Genomic DNA, 14,418 nt, shown 5'->3' on the forward strand with positions numbered 1-14,418 from the left:
ACGTTTCTTTGAATTCATATGAAGCGGTGGCTGAATGTAACTAGCGTTCTTCCTATTTATTTCTGTTTTCCATTTAGGACGTGCCAATGGGACAGTATCATTTCCGGAGGAGATCTGCAAGGCAAGCGACTTCTACTTACTTTGGGAGGATTATCTCCGTCCCTTGACAGCACAGTGACGGACAACGAGATTTTTAATAACTCTTGACTTGTGCCCAAGGCTTTGACGCGCATGACTAATCTTGTGTCAAATTAAAATGTTCAGTCTCTTGGGTCTTGTTTAAAGGACAAAGTCTCAGAAGAAACGGTTTGAGGAGGAACTCAATGAGAGGATGATTCGGACTTTTGATGGTATAAATTCGCAAAAGTAAGAGTCATGTTTTCATGTTATTTTTTGGGTTGTGAAATTATTGAGCAAACTAACTGTGTGTGTTTTTAGGCAGTGGCTCAAATCTGAGGACATCCAAAGAATTTCATTGTTCTTTCACAATAAATCTCTGGAAAAGGAGGTAAAAAGACGTTTTATAAGAACTTTTTTCCGTCATATATTATCTAGCATTATCCTAACTCAAAAGCCGTCATTATATCCTACTGAGTATTTCAAGGTCCGTTTGTTCGAATGCTCCCTTTTTCTGTTTTTTAGTACAGGACAACAATTCTGCCAGCCTTCAAATACTACGTGACCTGCGCCTGTCTAATTTTTTCCTGCATTTTCATTGTGCAGATTCTCGTCTTACCAAAGTACGTCTACAAAAAATGCTCTGTAAACAGAAAGAGATTTGACTATATTGATGAATCCCTAATGTCTTTTCAGGACAGCAGTATTGGGGATTTCGTTTGGGATGGCGTTCCTTTTCCTCTCCTTGATTGTTTTTATATGTTTTATTGGACACTTCATGGTGAGTGGCAGGTTTTTGTGTGTGAATCAATTATTTCTACCCGCAATACCCTTCTTGTTTGTTTTTCTTCTTTAAGTTGACCTTTTGTGGTTAATTGCATGCCTGGTGCCTCATAATGCACCTTCTTACTGGAAAAATACCCTGGAATCGTTCGGTTTTTATTTTTTTGCCTGTGATTTTGAAGACCATTGTTTATCTTCCAATTCAGTAAATGTAACATTTAGTCTCCGAGAAAATAATAATGTCATTTATAATAGAAATGGTTTGTTTTTATTCATTTTTTTAATTAATGTATTAATTCAATCGTTTATACACACATTCGCTTTCATTTATTTCGCATAGTGCAGGGATGTCAAACTCAGCATGGCTCTGGGGCCAGATCCAGACTCCAAATTTTTGGGTTTCTTTTTCCAGTGCATTATGTTTTATCGTTCAGGCTACATTAATAGCCTTCGCTACATATTACAATCACTGATGGCAGGGGATCTTTTCTAAACACAAAACATTTATTCGCAAACACAGGGAAAATACTTTTTCATGTTTGACATTGAATGTGTTACCTGGCTTATTTCAACACTTGAGTGAATGCAGTTTTACACCTGAAACAACCAAACTGCCGATTAAAACTCAACACGGCCCTCTGATTTGTATTCATTTAAAAAAAAAATCATAACTTTGAGAGAAATGACCTATATAGACTCACTTATTTTTGTCACAATCAAAAATGTGTCATTTTCAAAAAGTTTAATGCGGGCTGCATTAAACCATCCAAGGCATTGTTTGAAATGCCTGGTATAGTGATCCCTATTTACGTGAGCATGATGGTAAGCAGTTGTGAGGTATAAACACGTTCTTTCCACACTCATCCTGCAAATAAGTTAAAACTCAGACTACATGTAGTTTTATCTGGGTATGTTTTCTCTAGAAGTGGCATTAAACACCTTAAAGCCTTGTTGGGGAAAATATGTGCATAGGATTTAACAGCTGCTTGTTGCTAAGTGATCGCAATTGAGTTCAATACCGGTGTGTTTTTGCTCACAAACTGAAGCAAAAAAAAAACAAACAAAAAAAAACAAAAAAAACTGAATGACTCCTGGGCGACACGTCATCTGAGTGGTAAGCGCGTCCGCTGCACAGTTCTGAGGTCATGAAATCCAGCTACCAACCTTCCTGGGCAGAGTTTGCATGTTCTCCCTGCGTTTGCATGGGTTTCCTCCGGACACTCCGGTTTCCTCCCACATTCCAAAAACATGCATTTTAGGTCGGTTGGCCGGTCCAAATTGTCCCGAGTGAGTTGTCGGTCTTTGTGTGCTCTGCGACTGGCTGGCAACCAGTTCAGCGTGTCCCCTGCCCACTGCCCGAGGATAGCTGGGATGGGCTCCAGCACCCCTTTGACCCTACTGAGGATAAGCGGTACAGATAATGGATGGATGGATGAATAACTCCTGTTTAAAAAAAAACACACGCTCACACCCAAAAAAAAAACAATAAAACAGAGAGGTAATCAATGGAGAAGATATTTTGATAGCCCTATCAATATGGGTGCAATTAGCAGGAACAATGCAATTAAACCCATTACTAGTCCCTCAGGATTTTTATTCCTTTTTTATTTCCTGCAGGGGTAGAGATGTGATGTGGTAGTGTAGTGGATACAGTAGGTACCTCATTTAAAAAGGTCAATAGAGTAATTCAAATCTTACTGACTTAAAAACCCCTCAAAGCAGCGTTGGCATTTGTATTTTAATGATCATACATTAACGTTGCTTTCCCCCTTTAACATGAACGTACTTCTTTTCCTCCCACTTATAAGGAATACTTAATATGAAATAAATTCATATTTAAGACAGTTAGGGGGAAAAAAATAACAATCAGAGATCATTGAGTCATAAATAGTGTTGGACACATTACTTTAATAAAGTAATCAGTTATAGTTACTTGCTACTTGCTACTTCTTAAAGAAAAGTAACTAAGTTAGTAACTTAATTATTCTGTTTTCATTTCCGTTATTTTAAAAAGAAGTTGTCGTATGTCAAATAATTTTAGTTTACTTGTGGCGATGAGAACTCTGACTATTTTTAGAGAATTTGATTTTTTGGCTCGGGTCACCAAAAAAGACAGCTCTTTCGGGTCCAAAATGGCTCTTCGGATTGTTTTATTGCATTAATTCGTACATTACCAATGATTATGAAACATAATGCACAGAACGTTTTAAAAATGGGGAAAAACAAAGATAAAATAAAGAAAAATGAGAAAGAAAGAAAATAAATACAATAAGAAAAGGAAAAAAAGAGAACGAAGAAAGAAATAACAAACTTAACATATTTATACAACCATAGTAACACTAAAAAACTCAGGAAATATAATTAAAATATTTAAAAATCTACAAAAAAAGATTTTTAAAAAAAGAAGGTAATCCTTTTTAGAGATTTAAAGTCCGCAACACAGATTCCCTGTCACGAGGTGGGGTGGAGTGGAAGGGGTGACCGGACCAGAACGGAGGCAGGAGGCAGGAAGGGAGAACTCAATTGCGTGACGATCCATAAGTTTTATTTAACAAAATAAAAGTTGTCCAAAACTCAGGGACAAGACAAACAAAAACATTCTTACACTCAGAACAGAACGGTACAGAGTTCCTCCGGCACGAACTCAACAGGACAAGGCATAGCAGACCGGGGAATGTGTAATGAGCCAGCGCCCGCCAAACCCACAACCCAGCCTTAAGTAGCAGACCAGCAATCAGCTGATCTGCTACAGCTTGAGTTCGGGGGCGCGGCAGACTGGTCGCCACGGCGACCGTGACATTCCCTGAAAAAAAAAAGGCATTTTAGCCAATCACAAGAAAAAAATGGCGTATCGGGGGTTACCAGCTGTTGATTGGCAGAAAGTTGATTCCATTCTCTTCTAGGAGCTGGTATATGAAGCTGTTTCGTTCGCAAACGACACAAGTCGGTTGCCTCACCAGCCATCATTCACCTTGTCTTTCAGCGAATTATTTAATACTATAAATGTTTTAAAATGTTTCTCTGTAAATATTATGCTTTAACACTTTTTAGAATATTGAAATGTGTCACTACATAGAGTCCTACTTGTGTGAGTTTTACGATTACAGTATATCCTATTCATGCTTTTAAATCATCACATCAATGTTTCTACCAAGTTAATAATTAGTCGTAATTAATGCTCCTTGTGATTATCCATGTATTAAAATATACTTATTTATTCCTTGTTTTATTCACTTGTCGCCACAATATGTCCATTTAGTCGTTATACAGTTTTTACATTGTTTTATGTGGTGTTTGAATTTACTGTTGGAAGGCAGGTCTTATCAAACCACCATTAGGATTCAGTCCCGGGAACACCAACGTGGTGCCTGCGGCCACCAGGTAGCCCCCTGAGACACTTGAGTAGCCCACGGACCGGCTCTGAAAATAGCTCACAAGTATTAGGGCATTGTGATTTTCTAACCCTGGTAAATAACTTATTACTTAATAATATAGTAACAACTTTATAAAAACATCATATATTGTTATTTTAGAAATGCATATCTAACCGGTAGTCCTTTGTGCTAATCAGTAACAAAAAAGAAGGTATCGGCTTCAAAATGTTGTTGACCCCTGTTTAAGCCAAAGGAAACTGGTGCCTTGGAAATATTACACTACCTTCTATGCCCAATTGTCAGCCATTCGAAAGTGCACTTTGGAAAGCATTACAGATTTGTTTTCTACTCACAAGACCAACATATTCAGTTTTAATTATTATTTGTATTATTGTAAAAACTTCAAAGTTCTTAACTGCAGTATTTGCTTTCACCCGTCTCGTGTCTGGACCTGGATGTTGACGCGGAGAAAGTAAAGGTCTGTTCTCCATCACACTGAAAGCCTTTCAACTTAAAGCAGAGCTTTAAATAGTAGAAACACTCTATGCTCTATTCCTCTTGCATTGTGACACAAATATCTGAATAAATATGTCACATTAACACCTAATATCAATTTAATTTCAATGAAAGTACAAAGATTGCAAATTGATCTTCCAAATGAACCGAATCAATTCGCATTGCTGTCGCCTCGAAGAGTTTCAAAATCAATTTCAAACCAACCTGAATGTGTGTTTTAACGTTATCAAATGCAATCTTCCAAAACCGACCAATGCAAAGAATGTTCAAGAACACTCACTTATATTCTTCATTTGAATCGACCACAAGAATGCATGTCCATTATGTGTCATCCAGCATTCCGCTCATCTTTGATGTGCTCGTATTCTTGCAGCACTGCAGCAAAAGCACCCCCACTTTGTGGATGTGGCTCCTAAAGTCCTCCGTCATTATCGCCAACAAGCCGTGGCCCCGGATCACGCTCACCTTGACGACAACGGCTCTCATACTCACTATGGCAGTATTCAACATGGTAAGCTACAGCCGTGATAGAATGGCAAATTACTGGGCTTGGGAAAGGAATGGAAAGCCTGCACACACCAGATTACCGAATGAGTGATTCCTTGGCAACTGACCAAAAAGTATTATACGGTTATTTTTGTCCATTATTGGCTGCGCTACTGAAAAAAAAGTAAGTAGAAAAAGTTTCTAGTTACTTCCTTAAAAACATAATCACGTTACCCCCAGATTACTGACACCAAAACGAAGCACATTCTTCTGAAAGTAACTATCTAATAATGAAATAACTTGTTACAAAATACCGTATATACTGGCATTGAAGCCGAGCCCCAAAAACTGATTTAAAAATCACCACATAATAAAATAAATTGAAGAAAAAGTGTACACCAACCTGTGGAAGTGGGAAACACTTCTGATTTCTTTGCTTGTGCGATCTTGACAGCTTGCAAACGAACATTTAGCATCAGTTTTGTCTTTGGGCTGTACATTTCTGGATACTGACCAAGAAGTTTTCTTCTTTTCTCCAGGCATGGTGTATTGCAAAATATTTTTAACCTAATAAAAAGAGCAAAATACAGCACAATTTTGTCTTAAATTCTGTTCTCATGATTGCCCATTTGTTCCCGATAGTTTGTTCCTATATAAGCTACACCCCCATACCCATGTGCTGTTGACCATTTGCCACTGGTGACAAACAACCAAATATGTGTCAGGACCAGAACAGAAGGAGGATCCAGATACGTGACGTTACTCACAAGTTTATTGAGATATTGAGGACAAATCAGCGCCAGCAATCCAGTGCTCGCTGGACGAGGGAAGCGAGCCGCTCACGGTATCGCAGCGTTTTCGGGATGCGGGAGTGGATCAAAGCGTGGTTAGACGGTAAAAACAGGTCGTTAGCCGGGATGGGAGATCAGAACGAGGTCGGGGTAAAAAAACGGCTCGTTAGCCGGAGACAAACCGGGAAATCGGGAACAGACGAGTGGAAAACAGGTGGCAAAACAGAACCGACAAAAGTCAGAGTCAAAATGCTTGCCTTGTGTAAACAGAGGTTTGCTGACAGACTGACAAAGGGCGAGTGAGAGCATTAAGCTTAAATAGGAGGGGGGACCAATCAGGTAACCAGTAGCAGCTGGCGCCAAGCGAGCGGACAAAGGTGAGTGCAATGAGTAATCATGATTATATGAGCATTAAAACGTACTTCTTGATTTGAGTATTTTAAGTATAGTTGTAAATAGGGTCTAGATACGATTATACACGGTAGGGGAAATTTTGACATGAGAATAGACTCAGTGTTTTCATACTCTGTGCTTGAGACAGTGCCACCATAACTGTATTTAGTTGTATTTTGTAAGTAAATATACACAACCTACAACAATTGTGATTGCAATTGACAACGTAAGAGGAGCAAGAATGCTCGATAACCAAAGGACACTAAATTTAACGATTTGCATTTATAAAGTAGTGGAGAAAAGGTGGTGATGCACCAATTAGTCCCAACGGTAGAGTTACTAAATTGTATTAATAACGCTTTACAGTAGTCAAGTCAAGTCAAGTCATTTTTATTTGTATAGCCCTAAATCACGAAGAGTCTCAAAGGGCTTCAGAGATTATTACATTATATTACACAGACTATTTTTCAGCCGACGAGAAGAGTAGGTTATTCATATGCTATGGAGTAGAAGTGAGTTTTAAGCATAGTTACCGAGAAAAAAATTGCGGTCCAGGAACAGGTTCCAATGTAATCTATTAGTCCCAACGCTGTTTTACCGAAATTGATTGTGATAATGCGTTGAAAATATGTGAATCCTTTGTTCCTCGCTTTAATGTTGTAATTTTCTCTGTCACCTACTTACTGTGGCAAGTAAAAGGAGCAGACGCTGAAAATTAAGATGGTGGTTGATAAAAATGAAATACTTCCCAGAGGTTCCAGTTTCATGATAAGACACTAACAATATTATACATGTGATTAGACCTTTCCACAAATTGTTTCCAGAAGATTGTAATCTTGTTTTGTAGCCTGTCATGGGTCAGTCGCCCCGGGCAGTCCAATGAAATTAACTCGGCTGTTTGCTTGTTCGGCCTATTCTTATTTTCCTCCTTGTTCAATCTCCGTCACTCCATTTCTCGTGCAAGTCAGCTGGGAGAGCTTCGGCCTCTCGGTGACTTGAGTAAAGAAATGGACTGCAAAAGAAATGAGTCGGTGTTTCGATGTTTGTACTGTACACAAACCACAATGTCTCAGACAAGAATTTGCTGACATTTGGGTTTTTTTCACAAGGTCTTGAGTATAAAAAGACTATTTTCTTTTTGTGCTCAGGAAACTCTGGTTTACTGTTTTAGAAAATCTGGCAGACAAAAGGGGTTTTAAATTTCATGTCCCATGTTTTTGGACTATGTTACAGGCTTGAGACGTCGTTGCTGTCATGCACTTTCCAGACATATTTCAACATGTTACCTATTGTTCGTTTATTGATGTTTACTATGTTCGTGTACTGCTACCCAATGCTAAATCTATTCCACCCGGGTCATCCTGGTAGGGGGATTACCACTTATGAGGCCCCTTCTCAAGGTTACTTTTTTCCTCACCCTGAGATTTTGAGTTTTTCCTTGCCCTCATGTTGGTTTAAGATCAGGCGATGGTATAATTGTAATCCTGTGCAGTCCTTTGAGACGTTTTTCAAGGGCTATACAAATAAATGTGACTTGATTTGACTTGACCATGCACCTGATAATTTGTGGATAAAAAGTAGACAAGCCATCCTTGAAACATCTAAGAGCAGGTCTACATTTTGGTGTTGGTGCTTTAACTTGAATGCTATGAAAAGGTCTATGCTTCTCTCGAGAGACAGGCCTTTTTCCTCATTTTCAAACTTTTCTAATTGAATTTTAAGAAAATAATGTTTTCATTTGGAATGACCCCCCCCCTCCTTTTTTTTTTCTTTTAGTTTGTCTTGTTTTAACCTACCAGCCAGTTTATGAGCTCACAAGTTAAGCTCCCAAACCATGCATTGAGGCTAACAATAAAATCAGGTCAACCTAGTTTAATGTTCACTACATTGTTGTCAATGCCAATAGACTATTCTGATTCTAATATACAAACGGTGGAATTGAGTAGGGGTGGGCGAATCTATCTAAATATCGATATTATCGATACCCAGCAAATACTTGAACAAATCCATTGTCCTGAGATCGACCGCTCTTATGCAAACAGCTGTAATAGAAATAAATATATATTTTTCTATACTGATGAAGTTTGCATTGTCGTATTTAATAACTATAAAAAAAGAAAATATTCTTAGTGCCCAGAATCTTTGTGCTGTGTTTATTGCAACTATAAACTAACGCAAGAGGGAAGGGATACCGTTATTCAATGATCACGACATTTCCCAAAAATATCGGCATCTGATCGGTATGGATTGATACTCCCCTTTTTTATTTGATTTAAAGCATTGGTTCAAAATTGTAGTTAAAAACATACAGTAAAACAATAAAACACTAAAAATATTATTAAAAAAAAACCAAATGATTGGTCAATGGATCATTTTTATATTTATTTGTTTGATTGTATGTCTGCAGCATATACGGCCAAAGATCCCCAGTGTAGCACTGTATCTGGCAATGAAAACAGTTAAAAGGACAGTGTTTATTGTTTGGCCACTTGATGTTGTTGTAATGTGTAGTGCAAACAAAAATGTGTTATAAAGCACACGGAAGAATGTAAATTACGGAGACTCAATCTGACCAATACTCACCGTTTTACTTCTCATTTTTGGCCCAGCCTTTTTGAAGTTTTTGTGTACCTGTAACAGCTAAACGGCAGACAATTATGTCAAAGGTATATGAGTGTTTTTGAAATCCATGCATCTGACTACTAACTCCACATGACAGTCGCATCTCATTAGCTACACCGCTTATCCTCAGTAGGGTCGCGGGGGTGCTGGAACCCATCCCAGCAATCATCGGGCAGTGGGCAGGGGACACCCTGAACTGGTAGCCAGCCAATCGCAGGGCACACGGGGACAGACAACTCACTCGCTCATTTACACCTAGGGACAATTTGGACCGACCAATTCACTTGAAATGCATGTTTTTGGAATGTGGGAGGAAACCGGAGTGCCCGGAGGAAACCCACGCAAGCACAGGGAGAACATACAAACTCTGCACAGGAAGTCTGGAGCTGGATTTGAACCCACGCAGGAGGTTCCCAAGACATGAACTGTGCCGCACATGCGCTAACCACTGCGCTGCCGGGCTGCCCCCACATGATAATATTTTTGTTGATTATATAAGCGGTTACAGCTAATGAGATGAGATGAGATGAGATTTCAATCAATATTCTATTTTTTTTTATAATTAATTGAGGTTTTTTTTTTACCATTAGGAGGTGCTAAATAATACACACTGTCCTTTGAGAATCACTGGTTGAGCGAATCTATTAATATTGACACATTTTGTTGTCGTCTTGTGTTTGCTTCTTACTCTAGTTCTTTTTGGACGACGATGCGTTGCCTCCTGTTGCTGTCAACAGTTCATCCAATGAAACGTATTTTTTGCTAGAAAGGCAACCAGCAGCTTTTACAGGCAAAAACAACTTCTACCTTCCTGTAAGAGAAAAGCTAGATTAGATTCTCACTGTTCAACCGTACTCAACATGACTATGTTTTAATTCTTCTATCTTTCTCTTTGTGTCTAGTATTTAATATACAGCTGCATCCTGGGGCTGATATCTTGCTCAGTGTTCCTGAGGATAAACTATGAGCTGAAAATGATAACCATGTTGTCAGCGGTGGTGGTTTACAACATCATTATTCTCCAAACACACGCTTCCCTGCTGGATGAATATAGCAGATTCCTATACAAATCTGAAAGCCTAGACAGGTATGTATGTGTCAAAAGAAAGTATATTTTTCTTTTTTTCCCTTGGTGGTGGGGACAGGAAGAGTTAGACTGCTAAAAAGTTGTACAAAAAGAATTGGTGAAGGAAGGACGATTATCTCCCTTGATGTGGCGCTGCCGTAAGAACTCTTTGAAGGTGAATCAAAGGAAAACTGCACTGAAGACTTGAAAGTCTCTTTCCAGTCCATCAATTTGAGATAGCTTGAAAAACGGCTACCTTCAGTTCGTGTCAGAGGCAGGTAAAGAGTTCTCTCAATGTCACTGCTTGCTGCAAAAGGATTCTCACTTATTACGAGATTTAAACTGGGCTCTTTCATGACTTCAGCAGTATAAAAATAGAGGGATTTTTGGAGGGATGAGTGAAGTACGTTCATGGTTGCACACCTGTTCATTTCAGCCAAGTGAACCCTTTAATCATGGTTACAATTACCCCTATCAAGCAAAACTCAACCTTAGAAACACAACGCGGCACCTATTCAATCACAGAAAGATAGACTATGTAGAGTATGAACCAAGAATTTACGCGAGAAAAATAAATGCATGATCGAGGATAACGTTTGTTCTGCGATTGCGTTTTTGTCTGCCACCAGTGACTGAGACGATCTGGATTAGAGCCGAAATAGGCAAGATGGTATCAGTTTGACAAAAGAAATATTTCTTTCAGAAATTTTCAGTTATAAAAATTGTTATGCGGCGTACACAATTTTAAATGATCAAAACATGTATTCCATTCGGGGAAAACCTATAGTTTTAAAGGTACGTTGTTGTTACAAACAATCTTAAAATGTAGTAAAATTGATTATCAAATCGTTTTTCATACATATGTTTTGTCAATTTTGCAACTGGTAGACAGTTATCGGTCCTAATGCAAGCATTCCATTATAGTTCATTTTAAAACCAATTAATTTTATATGATACCACTTGAATTAGACCATGCTCACTCGATATGGAGTTCTAGCTATGTACCGGGAGAGTTAACTGTGGTCTTTGTGTTTGCTGTATACTTTCCACCGCTAACAGTTTCGCCAGGTGCTAACGTTAGCATAGCGCTATATCTCCTGCCCGCTGCTGAACGTCAGCTTGCACTGCCCCAACGGAGCTTTATCGTCGACGGCGACTTTAATCGGGCATGTTTATTGACTGTACTCCCAAATCCCTTCAATTGTGGACTCCCAAATCTACTAATTGTGGACTGAGCGATTCGGAGGAACGCTGGACTGTGTAATGTAAGATCAAACATTCGGGAACTCTGTTTGACCCTCACAAGAGCCCTGTAAGGTCCAAATAAAGAAAATAACTTGCCTTTATTTTACCTTTCAGATATTCTTGTAGGAGACCTCGAAATTCAGGAATGAAAGAGTTTTTTTTTTTTATGTTTATTTAAATTGCCATATGGCATCATTGGGCTTTGTGGTGAGCAGGATTTCTGTACTTGTACTTACTTTGTCTAAACAAATATAACTAATAACTAGGTGTTTATTTGCAGGGTGGATTGTTTACTTGCCCCTATAACAGTATAATATGTTACATAAATATTAACCACACATCATATCATTTTTTATGAATGAGTCATTTATTAGTATTAGCGAAACAAAAATCCAAAAAGTAAGAAACTGTTTTATTTAGTCGCCTTGTTCGGCCTTGTTCTGGCCTCCTCTCTGCTTCTTTTCCTTCACTTATTTTAAGTGATAGTCCAGAAAACAGTTATTTTCCTAAGTGAGGTAAAGCCAAAAATTTCATATGCTACACTGCAGGCTGGTGTACCCATTTGTCACAATCCCTGCAGTGTCCTTTACTTGTTTTCAGTGGGAAGTGTGACAACCAATGGAGGGCGTCCACATGACTTGTTGGGTTGTGCACATGGATTCCTGGATGGCTTCCCACTACCCTCAGACAGACAGACAGACAGACAGACAGACAGACAGACAGACAGATACTTTATTCATCTCCGTAGTCATAAAGTTTTCCCCTGACATGTTTTAAAAAGAATTATCAGACAATGGATTGTAAATGTCTCAAAACATAACTTGCTATCAGAGACCAATCCCTGATATTGGTACCCAGAATGCCCTAGTCCACATAGATCAATACTTTATCCTTACTCTCGATACCATGATCTGTGAGGGTTTTAGATGTAGTCTTCGTCAATAGTTTACTACGCGTGGTGAAAATTATATGACAAGTTGAATAAAATTACACAATGGTCGCCCTTTGGAGAGCGTCATAAATATCATTATGTACACAGTGCTTAAGAATGTATAAACCATCAAAACAGACATGTGGTTAGTTAACGTGAGCACGATTATCCATTTTTATGGACAGGGCTTCCAAATGATCACAGCTTTCTATAAATAGCACCACAAAGACTTGCTATTAAATCAAGATCCTTAATAACCCAAAAACTGATAGAGTTACACATTTGTTTTGTCTTTTTAATCGTGCCATTTCCTTCAAACACTTAAATGGCTGGTTTAACATTTAATGTACAAATTAGATTTAAAGGTTAATTTTATGGCATTTCTGGCATCAACACTCTTAGTAAATTAGGATGAAGTTTATAAATAGCAGAGTCATATTATTTTGAGATGGAGAGAAACGTTGTTTTTGTCATGGCAAGGTCTTAGTCTTTTTTTTTTTTTTTTTAAAGAAAAGCCCCCTTCGACCCGCTCAATTTCTTCGCCGCGATAATGAACTAAGCAGTTGCCTGCAGAACTCAGCTCTTGATAAGCCTTAGAATTAATTAATATGCAAAATCTGCTTGCATAAATGATTGGTGCCTGCTTCAGTGCTGTGTACAATTAAAAACTTCCATGAAGTGATCGGTTAAACTAAAGATTTTGGCGTATAATTACGATAGGTAACTTTCCCGTTGAATTACCTTTTAATCCGTCTTGATTTGTGAGCACAGGAACAGAGCTTGTCCCTAAGACGTTTGCGAGTGACAGTAATTAGAGCTTGCAGTGAATTACAAGCACCGAATCGTCTTTGTCTTTTATTATCCGTCTCGGGGAAAACGCGGCGTGGCAGTGGAGCTGAGAACGAGGAGTGCAAATGGTAAAACAAGCTCTTGTCACAGTAAGACAGATGAGAGTGTGTTGGCAGCTCGGAATCAAAGCGTCTGTTGCCCAATCATGCGACAGACTGATTACTATCAGTGCTGCAAATGACACATGGCTGTCTGTCATTTACTTGGCACAAGCACTTAACTTTCATTTGTTGCATATAATCAGTGTTGGGCTCGTTAGTTTAAAAAGTCATTCGTTTTAGTTACTCGTTACTTCTTCTAAAAAGTAACTAAGTAACTGAATGACTATGGTAAAAGAAACTCGTTACCAAGGAAAGTAACTATTTTAAAAAGAACTTGAATGTAAAAGAATTGACATTTTCGGAACAAATACAAAACACCTCGGGGGTTTACTTGTTGAGATGGGAATTCCGAATAGCTTTAGAGTGCTGAGTTTTTTTTTTTTTTATCTCAACTCACTAAAAAGAGCCGAGTCTCTTCTGTCCCAAATGGCTCTTCAGGTTGTTTTTGTTGCTTTGCATTACCAATTATTATGTAACACTGTGTATGGATGTCTTGATTATAAAGAAAACAAAATTACTGCTGTCAGGTCAGCCTAGGGTAGGATGTCTCTCGTTGGTAGGACGGTTTGGCAGAACAACGGTCTTTCGGCTCCCTAACGGCTCTTCAGATTTTCTATGTTTCTTTATTATTACCAATAATTGTGGGATATCATGGATGGAATTTCTTAAAAAAGGGGTAAAATACAGTTAAGATTGAAAATAAAATCCTCGACTAAACAAAATAAAAGAAGAACAGAAAAAGTGAAAAAAAAAGTGAAAAACAAAAACACTTTGAGAAAAAAAGAAACAAACATAAAAAAAGGAAAGACAAAATAAATAAAAAGCCCGGGGAAAAACAATACAAGAAAAGAAATACAAGGAAAAAAGAGGAAAGTCAAGAAAAAAAAGCCTTTAAAAAATAAAATAAAAAGGATTTGTGGTCCCTTTAATCAGTATCTTACCATGAATAATGTAAAATTGTTCACAAAATTAATGAATAATTTGAAAAAAAATATTATTTTAAGAAATTTGCATTTATTTTTCAGTCAACGGTAAACATTTTAACTTATTTAAACTTGAACCGTTTTATACTGAGCAACTTTAAATTGCAGCAACAAATAAACTATGAAATGCAAGAATGAACTTGATATTGTTTTATGAAAAG

General features: G+C 38.0%; 1 protein-coding gene across 2 annotated transcripts in view; it reads left to right on the forward strand.

Annotated features, from left to right (window-relative positions):
• adcy2a (adenylate cyclase 2a) overlaps nucleotides 1-14,418 on the forward strand; it is a 91,308-nt gene that overhangs the window by 61,583 nt on the left and 15,307 nt on the right. For both annotated transcript variants that reach the window (XM_088326193.1, XM_088326194.1), the window contains exons 11-18: nucleotides 78-121; nucleotides 286-366; nucleotides 439-508; nucleotides 643-740; nucleotides 814-898; nucleotides 5,164-5,301; nucleotides 9,776-9,895; nucleotides 9,985-10,169. In XM_088326193.1, coding sequence (XP_088182319.1) covers nucleotides 78-121; nucleotides 286-366; nucleotides 439-508; nucleotides 643-740; nucleotides 814-898; nucleotides 5,164-5,301; nucleotides 9,776-9,895; nucleotides 9,985-10,169 — 821 coding nt within the window. The remainder of the gene's footprint in view (nucleotides 1-77; nucleotides 122-285; nucleotides 367-438; nucleotides 509-642; nucleotides 741-813; nucleotides 899-5,163; nucleotides 5,302-9,775; nucleotides 9,896-9,984; nucleotides 10,170-14,418) is intronic.

The sequence above is a fragment of the Urocampus carinirostris genome, chromosome 2, assembly GCF_059441175.1.
Source record: "Urocampus carinirostris isolate Australia breed hairy pipefish chromosome 2, RoL_Ucar_1.0, whole genome shotgun sequence".
Taxonomy (NCBI): domain Eukaryota; kingdom Metazoa; phylum Chordata; class Actinopteri; order Syngnathiformes; family Syngnathidae; genus Urocampus; species Urocampus carinirostris.